We start from the raw sequence: 21,310 nt of genomic DNA, 5'->3' as shown, positions 1-21,310 counted from the left end.
CACAAAAAAGGAAAAAATGATCTCCTTTTCATTCACTCATTTAAAGTGCATCTACTGAGGGATTAAGTGCAAGGTGGCGCCCTTCTGGGCACCAGGAATGCAGCACGGAGCAAAACAGACAAAAGCCCCTGACATCAGGGTTGTATTCTAGTGATATGCAAAGGAACCCTACAGCACAACACCCCTGTCTCTTCTGCATTCCGGATGACTCCTGTAAAGAAGAGTGTCAGTGCCCCAAATGCTGGTATCTCGCTAGAAGCTTTACTACTTTGTTATAAAAGTGTGGTTTAGGGTAGCCTCTGAAAATAGAATCCTGGAAACACAGCAAAATATCAATGTTTTATCCTGCTAAGCACTTTAATCAAGGATTTACTCCACTGTCTGCACATGACCTGATAGGCACTTAAAGCAAGTATAGGTCATACAGAGCACCTCTCCCAGGATCCCTGGAGACTGTCCAGTAACTCCTATTTATTAGAGACATTAATAACATCAACTCTGAAACAATGGAGACCATTTACAGTTTTCTTCCAGAGAAATCATGAACGTAAAAAAAAATAATAATTCATCAATAAGATCAGTGGCAAGTGGCCAAGCAGCAGTGACCTCATGAAGGGCTATCGCTGTATTCAATAGAACCCCAAAGCAAGAGAAGGTGAATGTGGGTAACAGAAGGGCAAAGATCTTACATTCAGCCAAGCTAGATTCCTACCTTCTTTTGGGTTCTGCTTAAATTGTGCAGAAAGAGAAGAAAGAAAGATGACATCTCTGTCCCGGTCCTTCCAGGAGACACGAAAGATCTTACAGACCAGCTGTAAGGCCTGTTCTTCAGACACTTCAGAACCCGAGGAAGGCTCCTTGTGAGGAAGAAGATTTGGGGGTTAACTTCGAGTAATTCCTTTATTAATGAGGATATTTTAGAAATACATACAACCGTTCGTTCCCCCACTAAGGGGAAAATAAACTTGTTACTATGACTTTGAAGTACCAACATGGAGGTTTCACGAGCTTACGATGATCTACAGGGGGAGGGTAAACGAGCAGGAACACCACTGTACTGTGATAAAGAATGTACACACACTCTATTTGTTTACTTTCCCGAACGCCAAAGGATCAGTTTAACATCAGCACAGAACTAATTTTCATCCAAAAACTTTTCCAGAATTTAATGTTACTCACTAGTTTCTGTCACAGAGAAAATATCATATATATAAAAGAATTCTGGAAACACGCAAGAACTCTACCGAATAAAGCATCGTGCCACCAGAAGGCCGTAGTCCAACAGATGACCATCACTATGTGCTGCTCACTGCACAGGAAGTGACGCAATTGTGTCTACCAGTTCTACCCCATGACCCCCGCCAAAATAAACCTCTCTTTGGCCAACTACAGGGAACTGAGCTCCGATGATAACAAAATATAAAGACCTCATGTTTTAAATGAGCGTCTACGTCCTACTGGATTTCATGTATTCTTTTTTTTTTTTTCCATTTGAGAACCTATTTGCATTTCCATCTCATTTATCTTTTCTTTTCTTTTCTTTTTTTTTTTTTTTTTGTATTCTTGCTTCAATTCCCAGCCACTTTCCTCAGAATCCTACGGAAGATGTGATGACCTACTTGCGTAAACGAAAGACCAACACTAAAAGTTCAAATTAGCGCTAAATTCTTTTTCATTACAAGCTCAATGTGGATCTGAAACCAAGGTAAGTGAAGGATTTGACCAGATGAAAAGATGTGAGCTCTCCTTCCACTAGGGCCTAGGCTACCCATTTCTCCTCAAAAGAAAAAAAAGGTTCACCTAAATAGGACCTGCTGATTTGGGGTGGGGCACTCTAATCGACTCTGCAGGTGCGCAGAGCTGAAAGGGTGTTTGTTCATATTACCTGTGCTAAAAACAGAAGCAAGGGCTTCATCTCTTACCAACCTTATCGCTGAGGCTCCTCTTTTCTCTTCGATCGTTTTCATCAACCTCCATATTTTCAATTCCTGAATCCACATCCACCTGGGACATGCTTTAAGTATAAAAGACAAATAAGGCTTTTACGTTTTATAAATCCACCCAATGTCAGAGCTCCTGGTTGAGGAAAAGTTCTTAAGTATCAGTCAAAATCAGTCAGGAAAGCAAAATAATAAAGATTCATCTTTTTTTCTGATTGACTTCTAAGAGCTCTTCACATATGAGGACATTCTATCGTATTTGCTGGAAATATTTTCCCTAAGTTGGCATTTTCTTAAGCTCACTTTCAAAAGCAAATTAGAGCATATCTCCTATACGTATTATTTTTAAATGGTATACATACAATCAGAGCCTGATTACAAAAATCTGGTTAAGCACGTTTATTTTTTTTCCCCCACATTAAATAATTTTCCCAGCACCATTTATTGAAAAGACCATCTTTTTTATGCTAATATGAGATCACCTCTCATAGGTCCAATGGCCAGGTATGTACGGGTCTTTTTCTGGATATTCATTTCTGTTCCAGCAGATAATCTGCCTGTCTCCAAACAAAAACCACTCTACCTTACTAAAACTTTACAATAAATCTTGATATCTGCTAGGTCAATGTCTCCACCTTACTTTCCTACTTCAAAGGAGTCTTGGCCATTCTTGGCCTTCGGCTCTTCCACACATACTTAAGAATCAGCTTCACAGATTCCTTAAAAATCCTACTGGCATTTTCAACAGAATTTCATTGACTCTGGAGATCAAATTGGGGAGAAAGGACATCATTATGTTATTGAGTCCATAGAAAAGTATCTCTCTCCTAGTATTTAGGTCTTCTTCACGGTCTTTTGATAAGCCTTTTTTTTTTTTTTTTTAAGTAGGCTCCACAGTCAGCACAGAGCCCAGTGTGGGGCTTGAACTCAAGACCCTGAGATCAAGACCTGAGCAGAGATCAAGAGTTGGACATTCAACTGACTGAGCTGAGCCACCCAGGTGCCCCTGGTCTTTCAATAAACTTTTATAGTTTTCTCTGTAAGTCTTTCACTTCTTTTGCTAAATTTATACCTAGGTACCATATGTTTTTAAACGAAACTGTGAATGGTACCTTTTTAAAAATTAAGTTTCCTAATTTCTTGTTGCTAGTCCATAGTCATGTAACTGATATAGACCTCTTAGAAGCATCTTCTTTACTTATACGTAGTATTTACTAGGTAGAAAATATTTTCATCTCCAAATAATAACTGTTTTATTTCTTCCACTCTAATCCTTATTTGTTTTACTGCACTGGGTAGGATCCCCATGTCGACCAGACGTAGAAATAGCAGCCATCTTTGTTCTTTTTCCTGATTCTAAAGAGAGTGTTTCTAATTTCTCACCCCTGAGTATGAGAGTTGCTGTAGTTTCTTGAGAGACGTCCTTTATATTAGAATAAGGCAGGCTACACTGAGGTTACACACACACACTTGGAAATCTTAGAGGCTTAACACTATAAGGGTTATTTCTTGCTTACGCAAAGTCTGGTGAGAGTGAAGCATCCTTACTCCATCTTTAATCTATGCCATCTGCAATACACAGCCTCCAAGGTCACTGGAGCAAGAGAAGAGAGGGATGGAGGAGGAACATCGGCTCAACTGCCTTCGCCTAGAAGTGACACATGTCACTTCCACTCACAGTCTACTGGACAAAACCAGTTAGTTGGCCCCCATCTAACTGCAAAAGAAACCGTAAATGCCGGGGAGCATGTGCAATATTCGCTGAACTCTGTCTCTGCTATTTGTCAATTTAGGGTGCATCTTTCTGTTTCCTGTTTGCGAAGATTCTCATCATGAACTCATGCTGAATTTTACCAAACTTCCCCAACTACCAAGATTATATGGCTCTTCTCTTTAATATAGAATGTGGCAAATGATATTTATGGATTCACTAATGCTGTACCCTTGCATTCCTGAGATAAACCCAAGTGGCTCACCTTAGGTTATATTATTACTTTAAACTAAACTTACAATTGAAATATCTGTACGGACCTATCCATACATGATCACGTGTGTTTGGCTGAATAAAGCTTCACAGAAGAAATACACTGAGGTAAACAGCACCCACATCAAGAAACAGAGCATTACCAGCACCCCAAGAGCACCCTGATGACCCTTGCACAACTGCGCTAGCCCACAGTAGCCACGACCCTGGCATCCAAGCCCACACGAGTTTTGTCTGCTGTTTATGTGTTACAGTGTTTGATTTGTCAGTATCTCAAGATTTCTGCAAATACGTTCATGAGCATGATTACCATCTAATCTTTTTCTTTCATGTTATTCTTGTCTGGTTTTGATATTAAGTTAAGGTCTTACTAGCTTTGTAAATTGAGCTGGTAAGTAGTCCCTATTTTTTAAAATTCTCTGGAAAAATTTGTGTATAACTGGAATGGTAGAATTTACCCATAAAACTATTTGAGTGAGGGGCTTACTTTGGAAAATTTTAAAATACTGATTCAATGTATTTCATGGTTTTTGATCATTCAGGTTTTCGCTCTCCTCTTGAGTCGATTTTGGGAGAATCATGTTTTTCTAGGAATTTGATTTTCATCCAGATTTTCATGTTTATTTCATGTTGCGTATTTACTTTTTTTTTTCATGGAATTCTCTTTTTTAATAACAAACATTACTGAGATTCCCCTTTCTATGCAGGCATTGCTCTAGTTGTCAGAGAGGTCGATGAACAAACAAAAGGGACAAAACGATCCCTGTGTCATGGAGCCTACCTTCTAGTTAAGAGGGAGAAAGACACCACTAAACATAATAAACAAGTAAAACCTATCATATAATGATAACTGCTATGGAAAAACTAATGAAAAGGCAATTGAGAGTGAGGGCCTTTCCATTTTAAATGGGTGAGCCTCACTGAGAAACATCACATGAACACAAATAGGAGGGGGGTTGGCCGTGCACATATCCAGGGAAAGAGTCTTCCCAGAAAAGGGTTTTTATTTCCAATACTTATTTATATTTTCCTTTTCCTTGTTTCATTTATAATATATTATAGCTTTACAGTTTCTTCTGAGGACCATTTTACGACATACAGCTCGCAAAGTGGAGTATTTCTTGTTCAGTTCTAGATCCTTTCAAATTCCTATTACAATTTCTTTGTTGATCTATATTTAGAAGCGTGCTCTGTTTTAAAAATTGCCAAATGTATGACAGAGTTTTTTTAAGTTTTTTTTCTTCTATTAATTACCTAACTTCATGTCCTCGTCGGAAAACATGATCTGTGTGACTCTGCCTCCCGAAACGCACTGGTCGTCGGGTATTAAGAGAGAATGTGCAAAGTTCTGCATCTGTCCATTAGATTCAGCTTTTAGCTGTGTTGTTTAATTTGTTCACATGCTTACTGATGCTCATTCTCTCTGATTTGTCGATGGAGGAAAGGGATGTGTTAAAATCTCCCATTAACGATGTGTCACTTTCTTCTAGTTCTACTATTACGTGCTTTACTGCTCTTGCCGTCCTCATAGAAACTGTTCAGTGCTGATTTCTAATAATACTTTGTGCCTTAAAGTCTAATTTACGAATATGTTTACCCCGGTTTTCTTTTGTTTAGTACTGTGTGGGGTATCTTTTCCCTTTCTTTCGCTTTCAACGAAAGGTTGAAGATCTAACCTAATGTTTCAGGTGCGCCTTCTGTAAACAAGGATAATAAAGCTGAGTTCTGTTTTGTTTTTTCCCCCAATCTAGGCCTTTTCACTGTGATTCATTGTGATTACTGACCAATTTTCACTTTTTTTGACCTTCTTATTTTGTGCTATTTGTCCCTTTTCTAAAACTTGTGTTTCTTTCTTCCCTCCTTTTGAATTGACTTAAATCCCCCCAAGCTACCAACTCCCGTTCCATAGTTTCCCTTTACTGGTTAGGAAGATAGACTCCATTCCCATTCTTTTAGTGGCTACCCCTGAAATTTTATCGAGTACCCTTAACTCAAAATCTAAAAGTTGGCCAGTATCTTCACCCCTCTCCCAAGTAAACAGGGACCTTAGAGCTTGCTCTAATCACCCCACTTCTGGCTTCCCTGCTGCGCTGTCCATCATGCTACATCTAACTCATTGCTTTCCTTCTCTTCCCCAATATCACCTTATATACCGCTACAGCTGTTTTGTGCCGCCAGCGTTTGTTTAGATGTACCACATTTATTATTTTCTCCACTCATCCTTCCAGCTTGCATCTCAGACATCAGTCCTGGGACCACTGTCCTCCTTCTTCAACTACATCTGCTAAAATGTGGGGTCCTCTCGTGGCAGACTACCAGGTTGTGTTTGGTTGATTGTTTTCTGAATCGTTAAATGTCTTCATTTCACCCTTGCCCCTGAAAGACAGGCGCATGAGGGTACACAATTCCCAGTGGGCAGTTAACACACTTTCAGCGTTTTCACAAACCCAGGGAAAGAGTCTTCCCAGAAAAGGGTTTGACACTATTTTGACACTGCCTCCATGTGACTTCCGTCATTCAAACATCTAACTATAGTTCTTTGGTAGATAATCTCTTTTCTCTCTCTGGCCACTTTAAAGGTCTTTTGTCTTCAGTGTTTGGAAACTTTACTATAAAATGTCCAGACACGAAATTCTGTTCGTTTAATCAGCATGTGAGTTGCTGGGCTTTTTGAACCAGGGGATTCGTATCATTTATCAACTCTAGAAAAATTCGTAGCCATTTATCTTTTTGATAATGGCTTCCAAACCAGCAGAGGAAAAAGCAGAGAATAAAGAGGAGTGTGGGGAATTGCTCTAAGTCTCCCTAGTCTCTCCTTTTGAATTTCCATTAGGTGTATATGGGCTCTGTGTCCGTTATATCTCTAAATGCACTGCGTAGTTTCCGTCTCTTTTTCTCTTTGTGGAACACTCTGGGTAATTTCTTCAGCTCTACCATTTGGTACGTTAACTTCTCTAGCTATGTCTAATCGACGGTCTTAACTCTCACGTCAAGTTTTCAACTTGAATTATCTTTTCATTTCTTGAAATTCTATTTGGTTCTTTTTCAAATGTGCTTGGCTGTTTTTATAGTTGCTTTCCCCATTCATGTTTTCAATTCCCTTTGTAATTTATTTAAACTTATGTATTTTGTATTCTGTATCTGGTAATTCCAAAACCCCAAAATCTCTAGGTGAATAATTCTGTTGTTTCTGATTCTTACTCATGGTGGCTTTTATCTAGTGTGTTCTGTGATTTTTGACCATGAGCTCACACCTCTTGGGAATTTTTCTAAGGAAATCTCTGAAGACATGGATGATTTATGTTGGCTTCTGCTAGAGGCCTTACAGGCATTATAGGCCTGGCTCCAATATATATGGTAGTTCTCAGCTTGACACTTTCAGACTATACCAATAGTATAAATCTAGGTCCTAAACCAATGAAGTCACCCACTGGCCATGAAATTGCAGAGATGACTTGATTTTTTAAAAATATATCTACTCAGAGCTAAGCTAATAAGAACACAATTATTTTTACTCCGCAGGGTTGATTTTTTTTCTACCTGATCTTTTTCCTGAGAATGTAGTCCTTTCTGAATTCTTACCTAATGTGAGGTGATCTCTGATCTGGCTCCTCACCCCAATCCCACCAAGTGCTGAAGCTCTATGCCAATGCTTCTTAGCCTTTTCCACATCATAACACACATCGAAAATAGTATTTGTCTGGTCCACTGACATAAACTGTGGGAGCTGCTTCAGGGCAGAGAAGACAGGTACTGGGGTGGCAGATGGGGGGAGGGGTTCTGGCCTGCCTAAGCAATAAAGTAATCAGTACCTCAGCCACTCTGTCACCCACTCATGGCACCCTGACAGCACAGGCCGACTCTGCTCTAGGACATCCTGACCCTTATGGAGCTCCTAAGGCATGTGGCTTACCTGTCAGTACCGTTCCAAACTTTCCAATTTCACTGATCAGTAAAATTTTGAAGAAATATTTAGGGACTGACATATGCTTGTCAACATGGGATGTACAAAACAAGGACATTAGAAAAAATTTAAAACAATTTTTTTTACCACTTATACAATTATTTCATTAAAGACATTTCCATACCAAAAACAAAAAACTTATAAAGAATATTTCAGAATAATACAAAGACCTAAATCTCATCTCGCATTAATTTGCTAAGGACTGGCATGAATCTCTGGGCTGGCTCTTGGGACTAGTGGACTAGACTCTTTCCCTTTCCATAATCCCAACAGCTTATTGGAAAACTGGCTTACTTTACCTTTTTTCACAAGAGACACCGTCGATATCCATGCTCTGGGAACGTGAGAGAGACTGAGATTGGGTTTCAAGGCTATTGGAGGGCGAGCTGCTGAGAGAACTGACTCCTTCACTGCTCTGGCTTCGATGAGCTACTCCTAACCAGAAAAGACACGAAAAATTCAGTTTCCTGTGAAGTAACATTAAAGCCATCTGTAACGGCGACAGTCAACACACACAATCAGCATTCAGACCATCATGACAGTCAGCAAATGAGGAATCTCTATCAGGAGACCATGCTAAATGTTTAATATTAAAATCACAGAAACAGCAAGAAATCACAGTTTATCCATATAGGTCATATGAGGTCAGTGACACAGCTATATCTGACAGCCCAAACTGACTCCTCATCATTCGTCTTTCACCAATTCAAATATGGTCCCTGAATACAAATTAGCTTCCATGATGGTCCAGAAAAATCCTTGAAATGTATCAATAATAAGATAAATTAATAAATGGCTACAGAAATATAAAGATGGATAGATGTGTGACACAGCAAATATACCAAAACGTTAATGGTAGGATCTAGATGGTGTATAGATAGATGGTGCCCATTGCAAAATTCTTTCCACTTTGGTTTAGGCTTAAGATTTTCACAACAAAATGCTGAAAACATGCCAACAGAGCCATCTAAGCCATGTCCTTAAATACAGATCAACTCATTTATTGATTGAACATCTCACTGGATGATAGTTTGGGGAAAATAAAAACCCTGATGCTGCCCTTGCCCTCACGGAGCCTACAGTACAGTGAGCCACAGCGATGAGTACCGGGCAGATTCTTTCTTTCTTTCTTTTTTTAAAAGATTTTATTTATTTATTTGACAGAGGTAGAGACAGCCAGCGAGAGAGGGAACACAAGCAGGGGGAGTGGGAGAGGAAGAAGCAGGCTCCCAGCAGAGGAGCCCGATGTGGGGCTCGATCCCAGAACGCGGGGATCACGCCCTGAGCCGAAGGCAGCCGCCTAATGACTGAGCCACCCAGGCGCCCCCAAGGCAGATTATTTCTTACCAATGGCTTTAAAACCATGTTTTTCTCATAGAAATAAAAAACTACTCTAACTCTACAAATATCTTTCCACGAAAAACAAAACAAAACAAATTTTACCCAGGCATTTGCAAGTACTTTAAAAAATACATACGTATGCTGCTGAAAAGAAAATGAGACTGACACTAATAATACATTATATGTTAATTAACTGAATTTAAATTTTAAAAAATGAGACATTAAAAAAAAACCCAACACAACAACAACTTGAATTACCATTTATAGCTGAAACAAGTACCAAGTGGATAAACTTGAACACTCCCAGCATTACAAGAAAGTAAACTTGCCACCCTTCCCTGTCTCTCATTGAAGATCAGAAAACATTCATCCATTCCTGATAGCGGGTTTTAACCTGTTTATTAAAGCTTCTGCAGGACTTGTGAAAGAGAAACTAAATCCTCTATTCCTAAGTAGACTCAAGGAGAATACAGAAAAGTACCTAATGTGGTAAAAACACTGAAATAAGCCTGGAGAAGACAGAAAAACTCCAATTCCTGAATTCAAGAATGTCACCCAAAGTAAGTTCTCACTAACTATTTACTGAAGGAATAAATAATACAGCCTCAACAAGGTCCTCAGGAGAATAATATTTTACCTAGCACAATGAGAGGTCTAACAATTTTTTAAAAGGATTTATTTATTTACTTATTTACAGAGACAGTGCACGCATGAGTGAGCGAGTGTGAGCAGGGGGAGGGGCAAAGGGACAGAGATAGAGAGAATCTCAAGTAGACTCCACACTGAACTCAGAGCCCTATGTGGGACTCGATCTCACAACCCTGAGATCATGACCTGAGCTGAAATCAAGGGTTGGACGCTTAACTGACTGAGCCACCCAGGTGCCCCTACTAGCTTTAAATAAAATTAATCAATAATAATAAAGTTCAACAATTTTTATGGAATAGCAATTAAGCAGCTTTAAAATTTCTAGCTTATAAATAAAACCAGTTCTAAAATTAAACAGGGTAAGTTGTTTAAAAAAACCTGTATTGCTAGGGGCGCCTGGGTGGCGCAGCGGTTAAGCGTCTGCCTTCGGCTCAGGGCGTGATCCCGGCGTTGTGGGATCGAGCCCCACATCAGGCTCCTCTGCTATGAGCCTGCTTCTTCCTCTCCCGCTCCCCCTGCTTGTGTTCCCTCTCTCGCTGGCTGTCTCTGTCTCTGTCAAATAAATAAATAAAATCTTTAAAAAAAAACCAAACCTGTACCGCTAACACAGCACACTGCGCTACGCTATGCGTACAATGACCCTATGGTAATACAACACCGGGTACACCAGACAGTACAGAACACTGTGTTTGCAATATTTTAACACCAAGCATATCATCTGAATTCTTTTTTTCCTGAACCCTCCATGTAATCTTCATGTTCTGGGTCCAGCGGGGCAATTCTCCCCAGAATTTATGATGTATCACAGGGCTCCTCAATCCCACCTAGAAGGTGGCGTGACCCCACTGTTTCCTTAAACTTAAAAAATGGAATGGTGTCTTTGACTTTATTTAGAATCAATATAAATTAAATATTGTGGCTAAAACCAAATCAAAGCAACAGCACAAAATCCTGCTTTGTTTCCAAAGCGCGCGTGCGCACACGCACACACACACACGCACACGCACAGGTGGCTTCTGTGGTGCTCACTCTCTCCCGCTCCTAACTTGGGAAACTGCTGTCAGGAGGCCAAATTTCAAGGAACAGAGATTTCCCCCCTTTCTTCATCTTCATAAAGGCAGGTATTAAAGAATTAAAACAGACATAATCTCCTCCAATTCTCCTTTACAAGATGAGAAATTCTCTGCATTATCAACTTAAAAACAAGTCTTCAAAAAGTGAAGGTGTGTGTAACAAAGAATGGAGAAAGCCATGCCTGCCGAATAAAAGATGAACTACAAACTTTCAAGATGGCAGCTGTCCAAACTTTTATTACTAATAAGAGCTTGTTAAAGGAAAATTATACATTCTGGGTGGGAAGGCCATAATTTTAAAGGAAATAAAGAGGGTTTCGCTTCTCTAAGATTTTCCTCCCAGTACTACAGTATTTCCTGAATGCTATTCCCTTTCAGGTATAAACCAGACCAAATGCCCATTTAAGCTGTAACACTAGATCTAGTCGAGTATTTTACACACACACACACACACACACACACACACAGGTTAAGCTGTTAAAAAGGTATGTGTGTGGTGGGGGGTGACTTGGAAGGTCTTGGCCAATCCTCTTCCTTTACTGATGAGAATACTGAGATCTATGAAGTCTAAGAACTTCCCTTATTAGCAAGTTAGAAACAGAGGCAGGATTAAACTACATGTCTCCTGACTGTAAAGAAACTGCTGCTATTTCTGCTGCCCCAAATTGCTGAATACTTCTTTGATCACAGCTATTTTAAACCAAAGCTATATGCTTCATGCATTCTAAAATTACAAAAGCAAAACTTAAAAAGATATTAGTGTTATAAAAAGAACCATCACTCTACTACTGATCAAAATTCTAAGGCTACTTTACATAGGTCTTGACAATGAACTAAGCTAAAGGGTTAACATTCATGGAAAACACAAAGAACGCTCATAGTTTGGCCAATACCTAACCTCACCCCTCGACAGTACTTATAAGGAGTATATTCTATTCCATAAAGCCGACTGATACATTCAGTCAGCAGCTAACTTTCTCTGAAAACATTTTGTTCTTGTGAACTAACACAAATAGAATGAAATTTCAAACCTGAAAAGAAATAGAGTGGTACCTAAAATATTAAGAGAAGAAAACCAACAACTCAAATTAGAAAGATGATTTAATCGTATTTATGAGGTAGAGTTTCCCTTCTTTCGTGTCAGAAGGGCGAATCATGCAAAGAATCATACACCTGGAATCAAAAGACCTCGACTGCTCCTTAGAGAACTGGCTGAGTGGAGGGCTAGTGCACAGGAAGGACAGGATGAGCCTGCAGCGCCTTACGGTGCCAACGAGACAGTACTCAAAAAAATAAAAAGACGAGCATATCAAACAGAGGAGTCAACCCAAAAGAGCACCCAATGGCCAAAGCTAGAACAATCTGTGTAAAATAATAATGCAAAGATAAATACAGCACTTTGAATTAGAACTCAAAGTACAGGGGCGCCTGGGTGGCTCAGCCTTTAAGCGTCTGCCTTCAGCTCGGGTCATGATCCCAGGGTTCTAGGATCGAGTCCCGCATTGGGCTCCCTACTCAGCAGGAAGCCTGCTTCTCCCTCTCACACTCCCCTTGCTTATGTTCCCTCTCTTGCTGTCTCTGTCAAGTAAATAAATAAAAAATCATAAAAAAAAAAAAAAGAACTCCAAGTAACAAAATAAATATACATGAGTTCATACTGATGTAAGGGAGAAGGGACAAATGTCCCTTACAGAAGAATTCCACACGACACATCTACACGTAGACATTCCCCGCTCCAGAAGGTGAAGCTTAATTCCCACTGCCCGAGTGGGGTAGGCTGGACTTAGGAACTCGATTCCAAAGAATTGAGTGTGGAAAGGGAAAAAAACATCCTGACTTCATAGTGGAGAGACCTGGCGATCACCAGCTTAACCAGGTGAAGGTGAACATCACCAGGGGTGTGGTATAGACAGTGTGCACCCGAAGAGGAAGTGATGAGAGGGGCCCTTCGCATGTGTGATTCTCTTCCCTCAAAACCCCAACCCCCAGTCTAATTACAGGAAAAACATCAGACAAAGCCAAATTAAGAGATACTCTACAAAGCTCTTCAAAACTGTCAAGATAATGAAAACCACGGAAAGACTAAGAAACTGTCACAGACCAAAGGAGACTCATCTTTAGTTAACAGTAGTACCCCGAAGATTTTTATGGTTTCAGGCCTCACAGTTAGGGCTAGTTCTTCATATACTTTAAATATTAACCACTTATGAGATATATGATTTGCAAATTATCTTCTCCCATTCTGTAGGTTGCCTTTTCGTTTTGTTGATGGTCTCCTTTACTATGCAGAAGCTTTTTATTTGATGTGGTCCCACTTGTTAATTTTTGCTTTTGCTGCCTTTGCTTTTAGTCAGATCCAAAACACCATCTCCAAGACTGACATCAGGGAACTTACTGCCTGTGTTTTCTGCTAGAAGTTTCACGGTTTCCAGTCTTACAATCAAGTCCTTATCCATTTTGAGCTTTTAATGTATGGTGTAAGGTAGTCTAGTTTCATTCTTTTGCATGTGGCTGTCCAGTTTTCCCAACACCATTTACTGAAGAGACTGTCCTTTCCCCGTTGTACATTCTTGGCTCCTTCACTGTAAATTAATTGACCATATATGGGTGGGTCTACTTCTGGGCTCTCTATTCTGTTCCATTGATCTATGTGAATGTCTTTATGCCAGGCCACACGGTTTTGATTTCTATAGCTTTATAATAGTTTGAAATCGGGTAGTGTGATGCCTCCAGCTTTGTTCTTCCTCAGGATTGTTTTGGCTATTAGGGGTCTTCTGTGGTTCCACACAAATTTTAGGATTCTTTGTTCTGTGGAAAATGCCATTGGAATTTTCATAGGAATTGCGCTGAATCTATAGATTGCTTTAGCTTAGTATGGACATTTTATCAATATTAATTCTTCCAATCTATGAGCACAGATCTTCCCATTTATTTACATCTTCTTTAAATTCTTTCATCAACATCTCGTAGTTTGCAGCGTACAAACCTCCTATCTCCTTGGTTAAATTTATTCCTCAGTATTTTGTTCTTTTTGATGCAACTGTAAATGGGATTTTTTTTCCCCCATAGTTTGTTATAACTGTATAGAAACACAAGAGATTTTTGTAGGGGTGGCTCAGTTGGTTAAGCTTAGGTCATGATTCCGGGTCCAGGGATCGAGCCCCATGTCAGGCTCCCTGCTTAGCGGAGAGTCTGCTTCTCCCCTTCCTTCTGCCCCTTCCCCCTGCTTGTGTGCTCTCTCTCTCAAAAACAAATAAATAAAATCTTTAAAAAACCCAACAAACAAGAAATTTTTATATATTAAGTTCGTATCCTGCAACCTTACTGAATTCATTCATCAGTTCTAACATTATTTCGGTGGAGTCTTTAGGGTTTTGTACATAGAGTATCAAGTCATCTGCAAATCTGACAATAGTGACAATTCTACTTTTTCCTTTCCTTTTAGGATGTTTTTTTCCCCCCAATTGCTTTGGTTAGGACTTCCAAAACTATACTGAATAAAAGCAGCAACCACGGGCAACCTTCTTTTGTTCACAATCTTGGAGGAGAAGCTTTTGGCTTTTCATCGCTGAGTTTAACATCAGCTGTGGACTTCCCATACGTGGCCTTTCTTATATTGAGGTACATGTCCTCTATACTCCCTTTTGTTGAAAGTTTTTCTCATAAGTGGATGTTGAGCCCTTATTCTGCAAGCCCACATAATTTTTATCCTCTGTTTTGTTAATGTGGTTCATCGCCCTGACTGATGTGCAGACGTTGAACCCTCCCTGGATCCCTGAAATAAATCTCACATGATGACCACATACATAAGATCCTTTAATGTACTGTTGGTTTGGGTTAGCTAATATTTTGTCGAGGATTTCTGCACCAATATTCATTGGGGATACTGGTCTACAATTTTCTTTTCCTGTGGTATCCTTTTCTGATTTTGGCACCAGGCTAGTGGCTGGCCTCATAAAATAAGTTTGGAAGTGTTCCCTCTGCCCTTTTTTTTTTTTTTTTTTGGAAGAGTTTGAGAAGGGTCAGTATTAATTCTTTGAATCCGCTAGCGAAGCTGTCTGGTCCTGGACTTTTATTTGTTGGGAGGTTTTTGATTAATGACTCGATCTCCTCACTAGCAATCCGTCTCTTCTGATTTTCTATTTTTTCCATGATTCAGTCTTAGAAGGCTGTATGTCAAAACACTAATTTTTCTTAAATGCACTCCCTCAGACTCCAATTGGGAGACTGGAGACAGATGGCAAGAAAAAGTGCTAGCATATTCCCAAATCAAAAGCAGAGAATTACTTCCTGGACACATACCTACTATAAGCTCAACAGATAGAAGAGAAATACAAGACGGCTTTATTCAGAGTTTTCAATCCAGTCAGGAAAACAAGATAAATGCACACAAAACTACGAACGGCTTGTGCAGCACGATTCCTAAGGGTTATCAGTGTCTGGAGTGAGTATGATGGTGACTAGAATAGGAGCAGAGATGCTCTGAAAACAGAACATGGAGTTAAATGAAGGGGGGCCTGATCAGAGAAGACCCTCAAAGCTCTTGGACTACATTACAGCTGCAAACACGGAGACAAGGAAGACTTCTGAGCAGGTGACATGTCTGATCTCTCCTACTAAGCCATAAATTCCCCAAGAGACAGGAAGTACATTTCATGGAAACCACTCTCACACATTACTGACTTCTGTGCTCTTCGTGGACTTGAAGGCATGACCTAAGCAGTGAAAGTAGTAGTGTCATAATGTTCACATCCCACTGTGTGGGCAGAGTGCTAGTGGGTAGGTTTGGAGTCAGATGCAACAGAAGTTCAAGGACCATGGGGCGCCTGGGTGGCTCAGTCGTTAAGCTTCTGCCTTCGGCTCAGGGCGTGATCCTGGAGTCCTGGGATCGAGCCCCACGTCGGGCTCCTCCGCTGGGAGCCTGCCTCTTCCTCTCCCACTCCCCCTGCTTGTGTTCCCTCTCTCGCTGGCTGTCTCTCTGTCATATGAATAAAATAAAATCTTAAAAAAAAAAAAAAAAAGAAGTTCAAGGACAAGGTTAGCCTAAATGGGGATAGAGGAGGTGAAGAAAGGGACCAACCCCAGGTCGAAACAGGAAGCTGGTTCCCAGACCTACATCCCTCTAACAAGCTGTCAGCACTCTGCCCAGACTCCCAAAGTAAGTACCACGACCCTAGGAATGACGCTCTATAATCCAGCCCGTTATAATAATGCAGCCAGCCCAACAGACAGAACATCCTGCCCCTTTGGGGGCCAAAATACATGTAAAATACAACCCCGTTGGGTGACCAAAAAGCCACTCCTGTGAGATGAAATACCCGCACCAGCAGAGGATACACTGGTCACAACTACAGCGAAAAGGATTTCAACCACCACCAGGAGCCTCCCAAGCCCTGCAGTCTGCAAGGGGTCCCACTGCAGCCCGGGGCTTGGAACTTCTGCCTGAGCCTCTGCCTCCGGCTTGCTTCTGACTCACCCTGGAGCCCTCTTTCCTGCCCTCTCCCAAGCTGCAGACCAAGTGGAAACAATAGGGCTTCTTTCTGAAGAAGAAGAAGAAGAAAAGATTTAAATACCGGATTAGCAATCAAGGGTAGGATGAAAGGTTATAATTTTGTCATTGCTAATAGCATTCTTAGCCAAAGACAATTAACTATGAAAGTGTGGTTTTGTTGAAATTTCTATAAATTGCTGCTTTTTAATAATGATGTTCAGTATCAGAACTAGAGAAGGAAGTTGAGGAGAACTAAAGATGACTGTGCCATCCCAGGCCTTGCATCAATCATCACCAAGCCCATTTCTGCCCCAGGACCTTTGCATCTGTTGTTCCTTCTTTCAGAAAAGAATGCCCAACAGATAACCACTTGGTTTGCTCCCCAGCTTCATTCAGGCTTCTTTTGAAATGTCATCTTCTTAATGAGGACTACGTCAACTCTCTAACTGAAAATAGCAATGCCTTCCTCCCCTGGCAACATAATTCTCTGGTTTCTCCACAATAATTCTCACCACTTGACAGATTTTATGGTTTTTAAAACCTGTTTGTCTTCTCTCACTAGACTAGACCTAGAACAGAACCGAACAGACACACGAAAGCATTTATTTATTTATTTTTATTATTTTTTTTAAAGATTTTATTTATTTATTCCACAGAGATAGAAACAGCCAGCAAGAGAGGGAACACAAGCAGGGGGAGTGGGAGAGGAAGAAGCAGGCTCATAGCGGAGGAGTCTGATGTGGGGCTCGATCCCATAACGCCGGGATCACGCCCTGAGCCGAAGGCAGACACCCAACCGCTGTGCCACCCAGGTGCCCCACACGAGAACATTTAAATCAACAGGCAGTAAAATAGGGCAGCATGAGTTCACAGCGTTCAGTAGATCACTGGTACCAACCGGTACAAAATGAAATGTAAAACAGATCATAAAACATGTCAAACGAATCTGGAGGGTTTAGAATAACAAATGTAATGGGATATGGAAGGATGTTCCTTATTTTTAGAAGTAATAATAATCCTAAGTTGTTGACTCCTGCCCGACGAAGGGCCCTCTGACACCCCCACCGAGGCCCGCCCGTCTTGGCTTGCAGCCCTGGCTCCTAACACAGTGCCTAGCACACAGAAGGCATTAAACACGTGTTTAAATGTATAAATGGAAGCAGGACGAAGACCATTTTCAAACATAAGAAGAATTTAGGTTAAATTATTATTAAGTATATTAAAGACTAGCAGTCAGACAGAGGAAATGGCTTCTGCGTTTCTAATCCAAACCCTGGAACTAGCCCAGAGGCCAAACATATCATTTGGCTTCTTACTCATTCCAAACAGGCCCCGCCGTTCATTTCTGCTCCCAGAGTAGAGGTTCTTTACAACAGATGGAAACAGAATTCAGGGGGTCGATATTATAGTAGCTGTTCGATTAGCTGCTAGATCTTTTATTTAGAGCATTTAACACAGAAACACAAATTACTATGTCACAATCTTTAAAAATATTGTGATAACTATATTTCTATATTATTGGTTTCCTTTGTAATCCTACATTTTATTATCTGCATTTAAAAATATACCTTGAGATGCCGATCACAGGCTTCCCCAGTTTGCCAAAAGAACTCAAGAAAAGACAACAGTCTTTCAAGAACTCCGGCTGGAGAGGGTAGAAAAGGCATCCAGGAAACTTGCTCCACTAGACCTAAGAATTCTGTCAGGATAAAACCAGCTGATAAAGGATTCACTGGGGAACTCTTGTGCAAGAATGGCCACATCTTCAGAGAGGTCACAACAGCCAGGAAGGGTAGGGCTTTAGTCGGATATATGCAAGATGTCCGAGGGGTGGACATCAAAGGGAACAGAAGGAAGAGAAGCATAATTTCAAAACAAGACTGTAAAATAAAAATCGTCCAAGGGGGTTAAGAATCTCTGAAGGCTGGGCAATCACGACCCGATCTAAAGACGGGGGAAGGAACTAAGAAAACCAGTTCGTCCTCCCAGGAATTTATTAAGCATAGGTTCTTAAAAGGAAATGAAAGAACACCTTCTCCCATACTGGATGGTAAGCTCTTCCAAGAAAGAAACTGAGCCTCACTCGTCTTCGCATTCCCGTGACCTAGCACTGGGTCTGGCCTGCCGTAGGCCCTAAATCAACAGGCTGAACTGAAACGTAAAAGCAACATAATCAATGATGACTGTAAAAAAGAGGCAATCAGCTGTAGGAAAAATATTACCCATACTTTTAAAGTTTTCAGACAGGCAAAAGCAATGTCATATTAACAATGAAGCAAAAAAAAAAAATTAAGAAATATCTGAGGAAGATAAATGCAAAATTCAGGATAGCAATGGCCTGCTGGTGTGGAAGAGAGGTGCAGAGAGCCAGAGATTCCCCCAGGGGTTCACAGGCGGTGCTGTCTCATGGATGTTATCTATCACGTATGTCCAGAATATTCTATAATAACTTTTTGGTAAAACTCTAGAAAAAAATAGGCTTAGGGATTTTAAAAATTCTTCTTCAGAGTGCCAGGAAAAGCAAAGAGACAGCTGCAGCTAGTCATGGTGAAAGAGTAATGTTCTCTAGAACTCAAGGGGCGCCAGTCTGGCTCAGTCAACGGAGCGTGCAACTCTTGATCTCAGGGTTTTAAATTCGAGCCCCACATTGGGTGTAGAGATTACTTAAAAATAAAATCAATCGATCAATAGAACTGGAGTCTTATTTTGCATCTAACATTCCCAACAAAAAATATTTTTTCATTCATTCAGTTATTTAACTAGTGACACCGACAGAGTACCTACCATGTGCCAGCATGGTACTGGGGAGTGGTTCTGGGGATGGTTCTGGGGATAAGGGAATGAACAGCACTGACGAGGTCCCTGTTCTAACCTTATGTTCTAAGGGGGGGGGGTGATTAAAAAAAAAAAAAAGTCCATAAATGATATTTCCACTGGAAGCAGGGTCTTTGCAGACGTCATGAAGTTAAGATGAGGTCATGCTGCTTAGAGTGGTCCCTAATCCAATAATTGGTGTCCTTGTAAGAACAGGGAAACTTGAACACAGATACACACAGAGGGATGGCCATGAAAAGACAGAGGACATTGGAGTGGTGTGGCCACAAGCTGAGAAACGCCAAGGATGGCCAGCAACCAAGAGAAGCTGGAAGAGGCCAGGGGTCTTCATTGGAGCCTTCTGAGGAAGCACAGCCCCGCCGACACCTTGACTTTCAACTTCCACCCTTCAGAATTGGAGAGAATACCCTGTCGTTCCAAGCCATCAGGTGTGCGATACTTTGCTATGGCAGCCCTAGGAAAGGGGGCATTGCAAGAAGCTGGGACCACCGATGGGAGAAGCAAGTAGCAGGACTCACTGCAGCCTCCCCACCCTTGCTCTAGTGACCTGTAGCAGAAAGCATCTCAACTAAGGAGGCTGCCAAGTGACCGCCATGTCACTCCTGGATGAGGAACTCCTCCCCACGGGTGCCCGTCCACCCAGGATTTGTGTCTGTCAGAAAGCACTTCTTGATTCTGGAACAGGAGCCTCTCCTTCATATCCAGCGGACAATATATCTACCTATGAGCCTTCCATCTACCATCAAGGACCACAGAAAACAAGCACTCACCTTCAGCTTCCTCACGGCAACTCTTCGCATTTTTTTAATGGAAAGCTACCACATCCTCTTGAGATTTTCTTTTAAGTCATACATGCCATGTTGTTTTGGCCATTTTCTCTTGTGAGTCACTTATCAATTCTCTAGACGAACAGAGTTAACGCGCCCGGCACGGTTAAAGGCACTGGGATACAGCAGCCGGTAAAATGGACCCAAGCCCCTGCCCTGTGGCTCACGCTTTAGTAGGGGAAGCTGAGAAAATGGGATCTACAAGTCACGTATGGGCTACGTCAGCTGGCGACAGAGCTCAAAGAAGCAGCATCCACGTCAGAGAGAGATAGCACCTTCACACGGTGTGGCCAAAGAAGGGGACCCTTGCAGAAACATCTGAAGAGCTGAATGAAAAAGCTACGTGGATTTTTAGGGCCCCAGCATTCCAGGCAGAGACAGCAAATAGGAAGGTCCCCAACAGGGGTCATGGCTGGAATGTCCCAGAAAGAGCAAGGAAGCCAGTATGGCTGGAGGAGAGGCAGCAAGGAGAAGGAGCGCAGTGGGAAAGGAGGTCAGAGCCAAAACAGGGCCAGGTCACACACAGCCCCAGGTCAAGGTGAGGACTGTGACTTTCATTCTTGATGAGGCGGGGAGCCAATGGAGGGAGCCAACAGAAGACTGACGTGGCCCACCTTACAAGGTGCTTATTTTCTGTTTTGTTTAAACTTGTTTATTTAATAAATTGGTGAAAAGTTGTTTATCAGACCTGCCAGGCACACAGCTAATAATATCTGCCTAACCGTGATTATGAATAATGGTGATTTGGTGATTATGTGAGAAACATAATCAGGACTGCAGAGCGTAGAGTGCACGGGCCAGAACTAGCCATCTAGAGCTGCCCAAGTCTTCCAGGAGTTTGTGATGGCAGCGTCACGAGCTTGCTGTGAACAATAACCCTGCGGTTACACGAGATTGTACTTGTGCTTTAGTGCGACCCAGTCCGGGCTACCCTAAGAGACTCAAGTGAAGCGAGGGTAGGCATGGAGACAGCAGTTAGGAGGCCACTCCGATAATCCAGGCAAGACATGCTGGTGCCTTGGACCCCGCTTCTGGCCCACTATTTGTTTTTGTAAATAAAGTTTTACTGAAGCACAGCCACGCTCATCATGCATTGCCTGTGGTCGCTTTTGTGCTACAGGGGCTGAAACAAATAGCTGTGACGGAGATTACATAGCCTGCAAAACCAAAAATATTTACTACCTGGTCCTTTACAGAAAGTTTACTG

General features: G+C 41.4%; 1 protein-coding gene across 6 annotated transcripts in view; it reads right to left on the bottom strand.

The window, feature by feature from the left end:
- Positions 1-21,310, bottom strand: part of UBE4B (ubiquitination factor E4B) — a 119,461-nt gene that overhangs the window by 55,503 nt on the left and 42,648 nt on the right. For 4 of the 6 annotated variants that reach the window (XM_026519876.4, XM_026519875.3, XM_057305134.1 and 1 more), the window contains exons 3-5: positions 8,188-8,323; positions 1,927-2,014; positions 713-857 (exon numbers count right to left, since the gene is read on the bottom strand). In XM_026519876.4, the coding sequence (XP_026375661.2) occupies positions 713-857; positions 1,927-2,014; positions 8,188-8,323 (369 nt within the window). Of the gene's footprint in view, positions 1-712; positions 858-1,926; positions 2,015-3,457; positions 8,324-21,310 lie in introns of those variants that run through there. The other 2 variants (XM_057305136.1, XM_057305135.1) reach the window with 2 other exon arrangements.

Source organism: Ursus arctos, unplaced genomic scaffold, assembly GCF_023065955.2.
Source record: "Ursus arctos isolate Adak ecotype North America unplaced genomic scaffold, UrsArc2.0 scaffold_32, whole genome shotgun sequence".
Classification (NCBI taxonomy): domain Eukaryota; kingdom Metazoa; phylum Chordata; class Mammalia; order Carnivora; family Ursidae; genus Ursus; species Ursus arctos.
The sequence above is the reverse complement of the archived record's forward strand: the minus strand, read 5'-3'. Positions and strand labels throughout refer to the sequence as shown.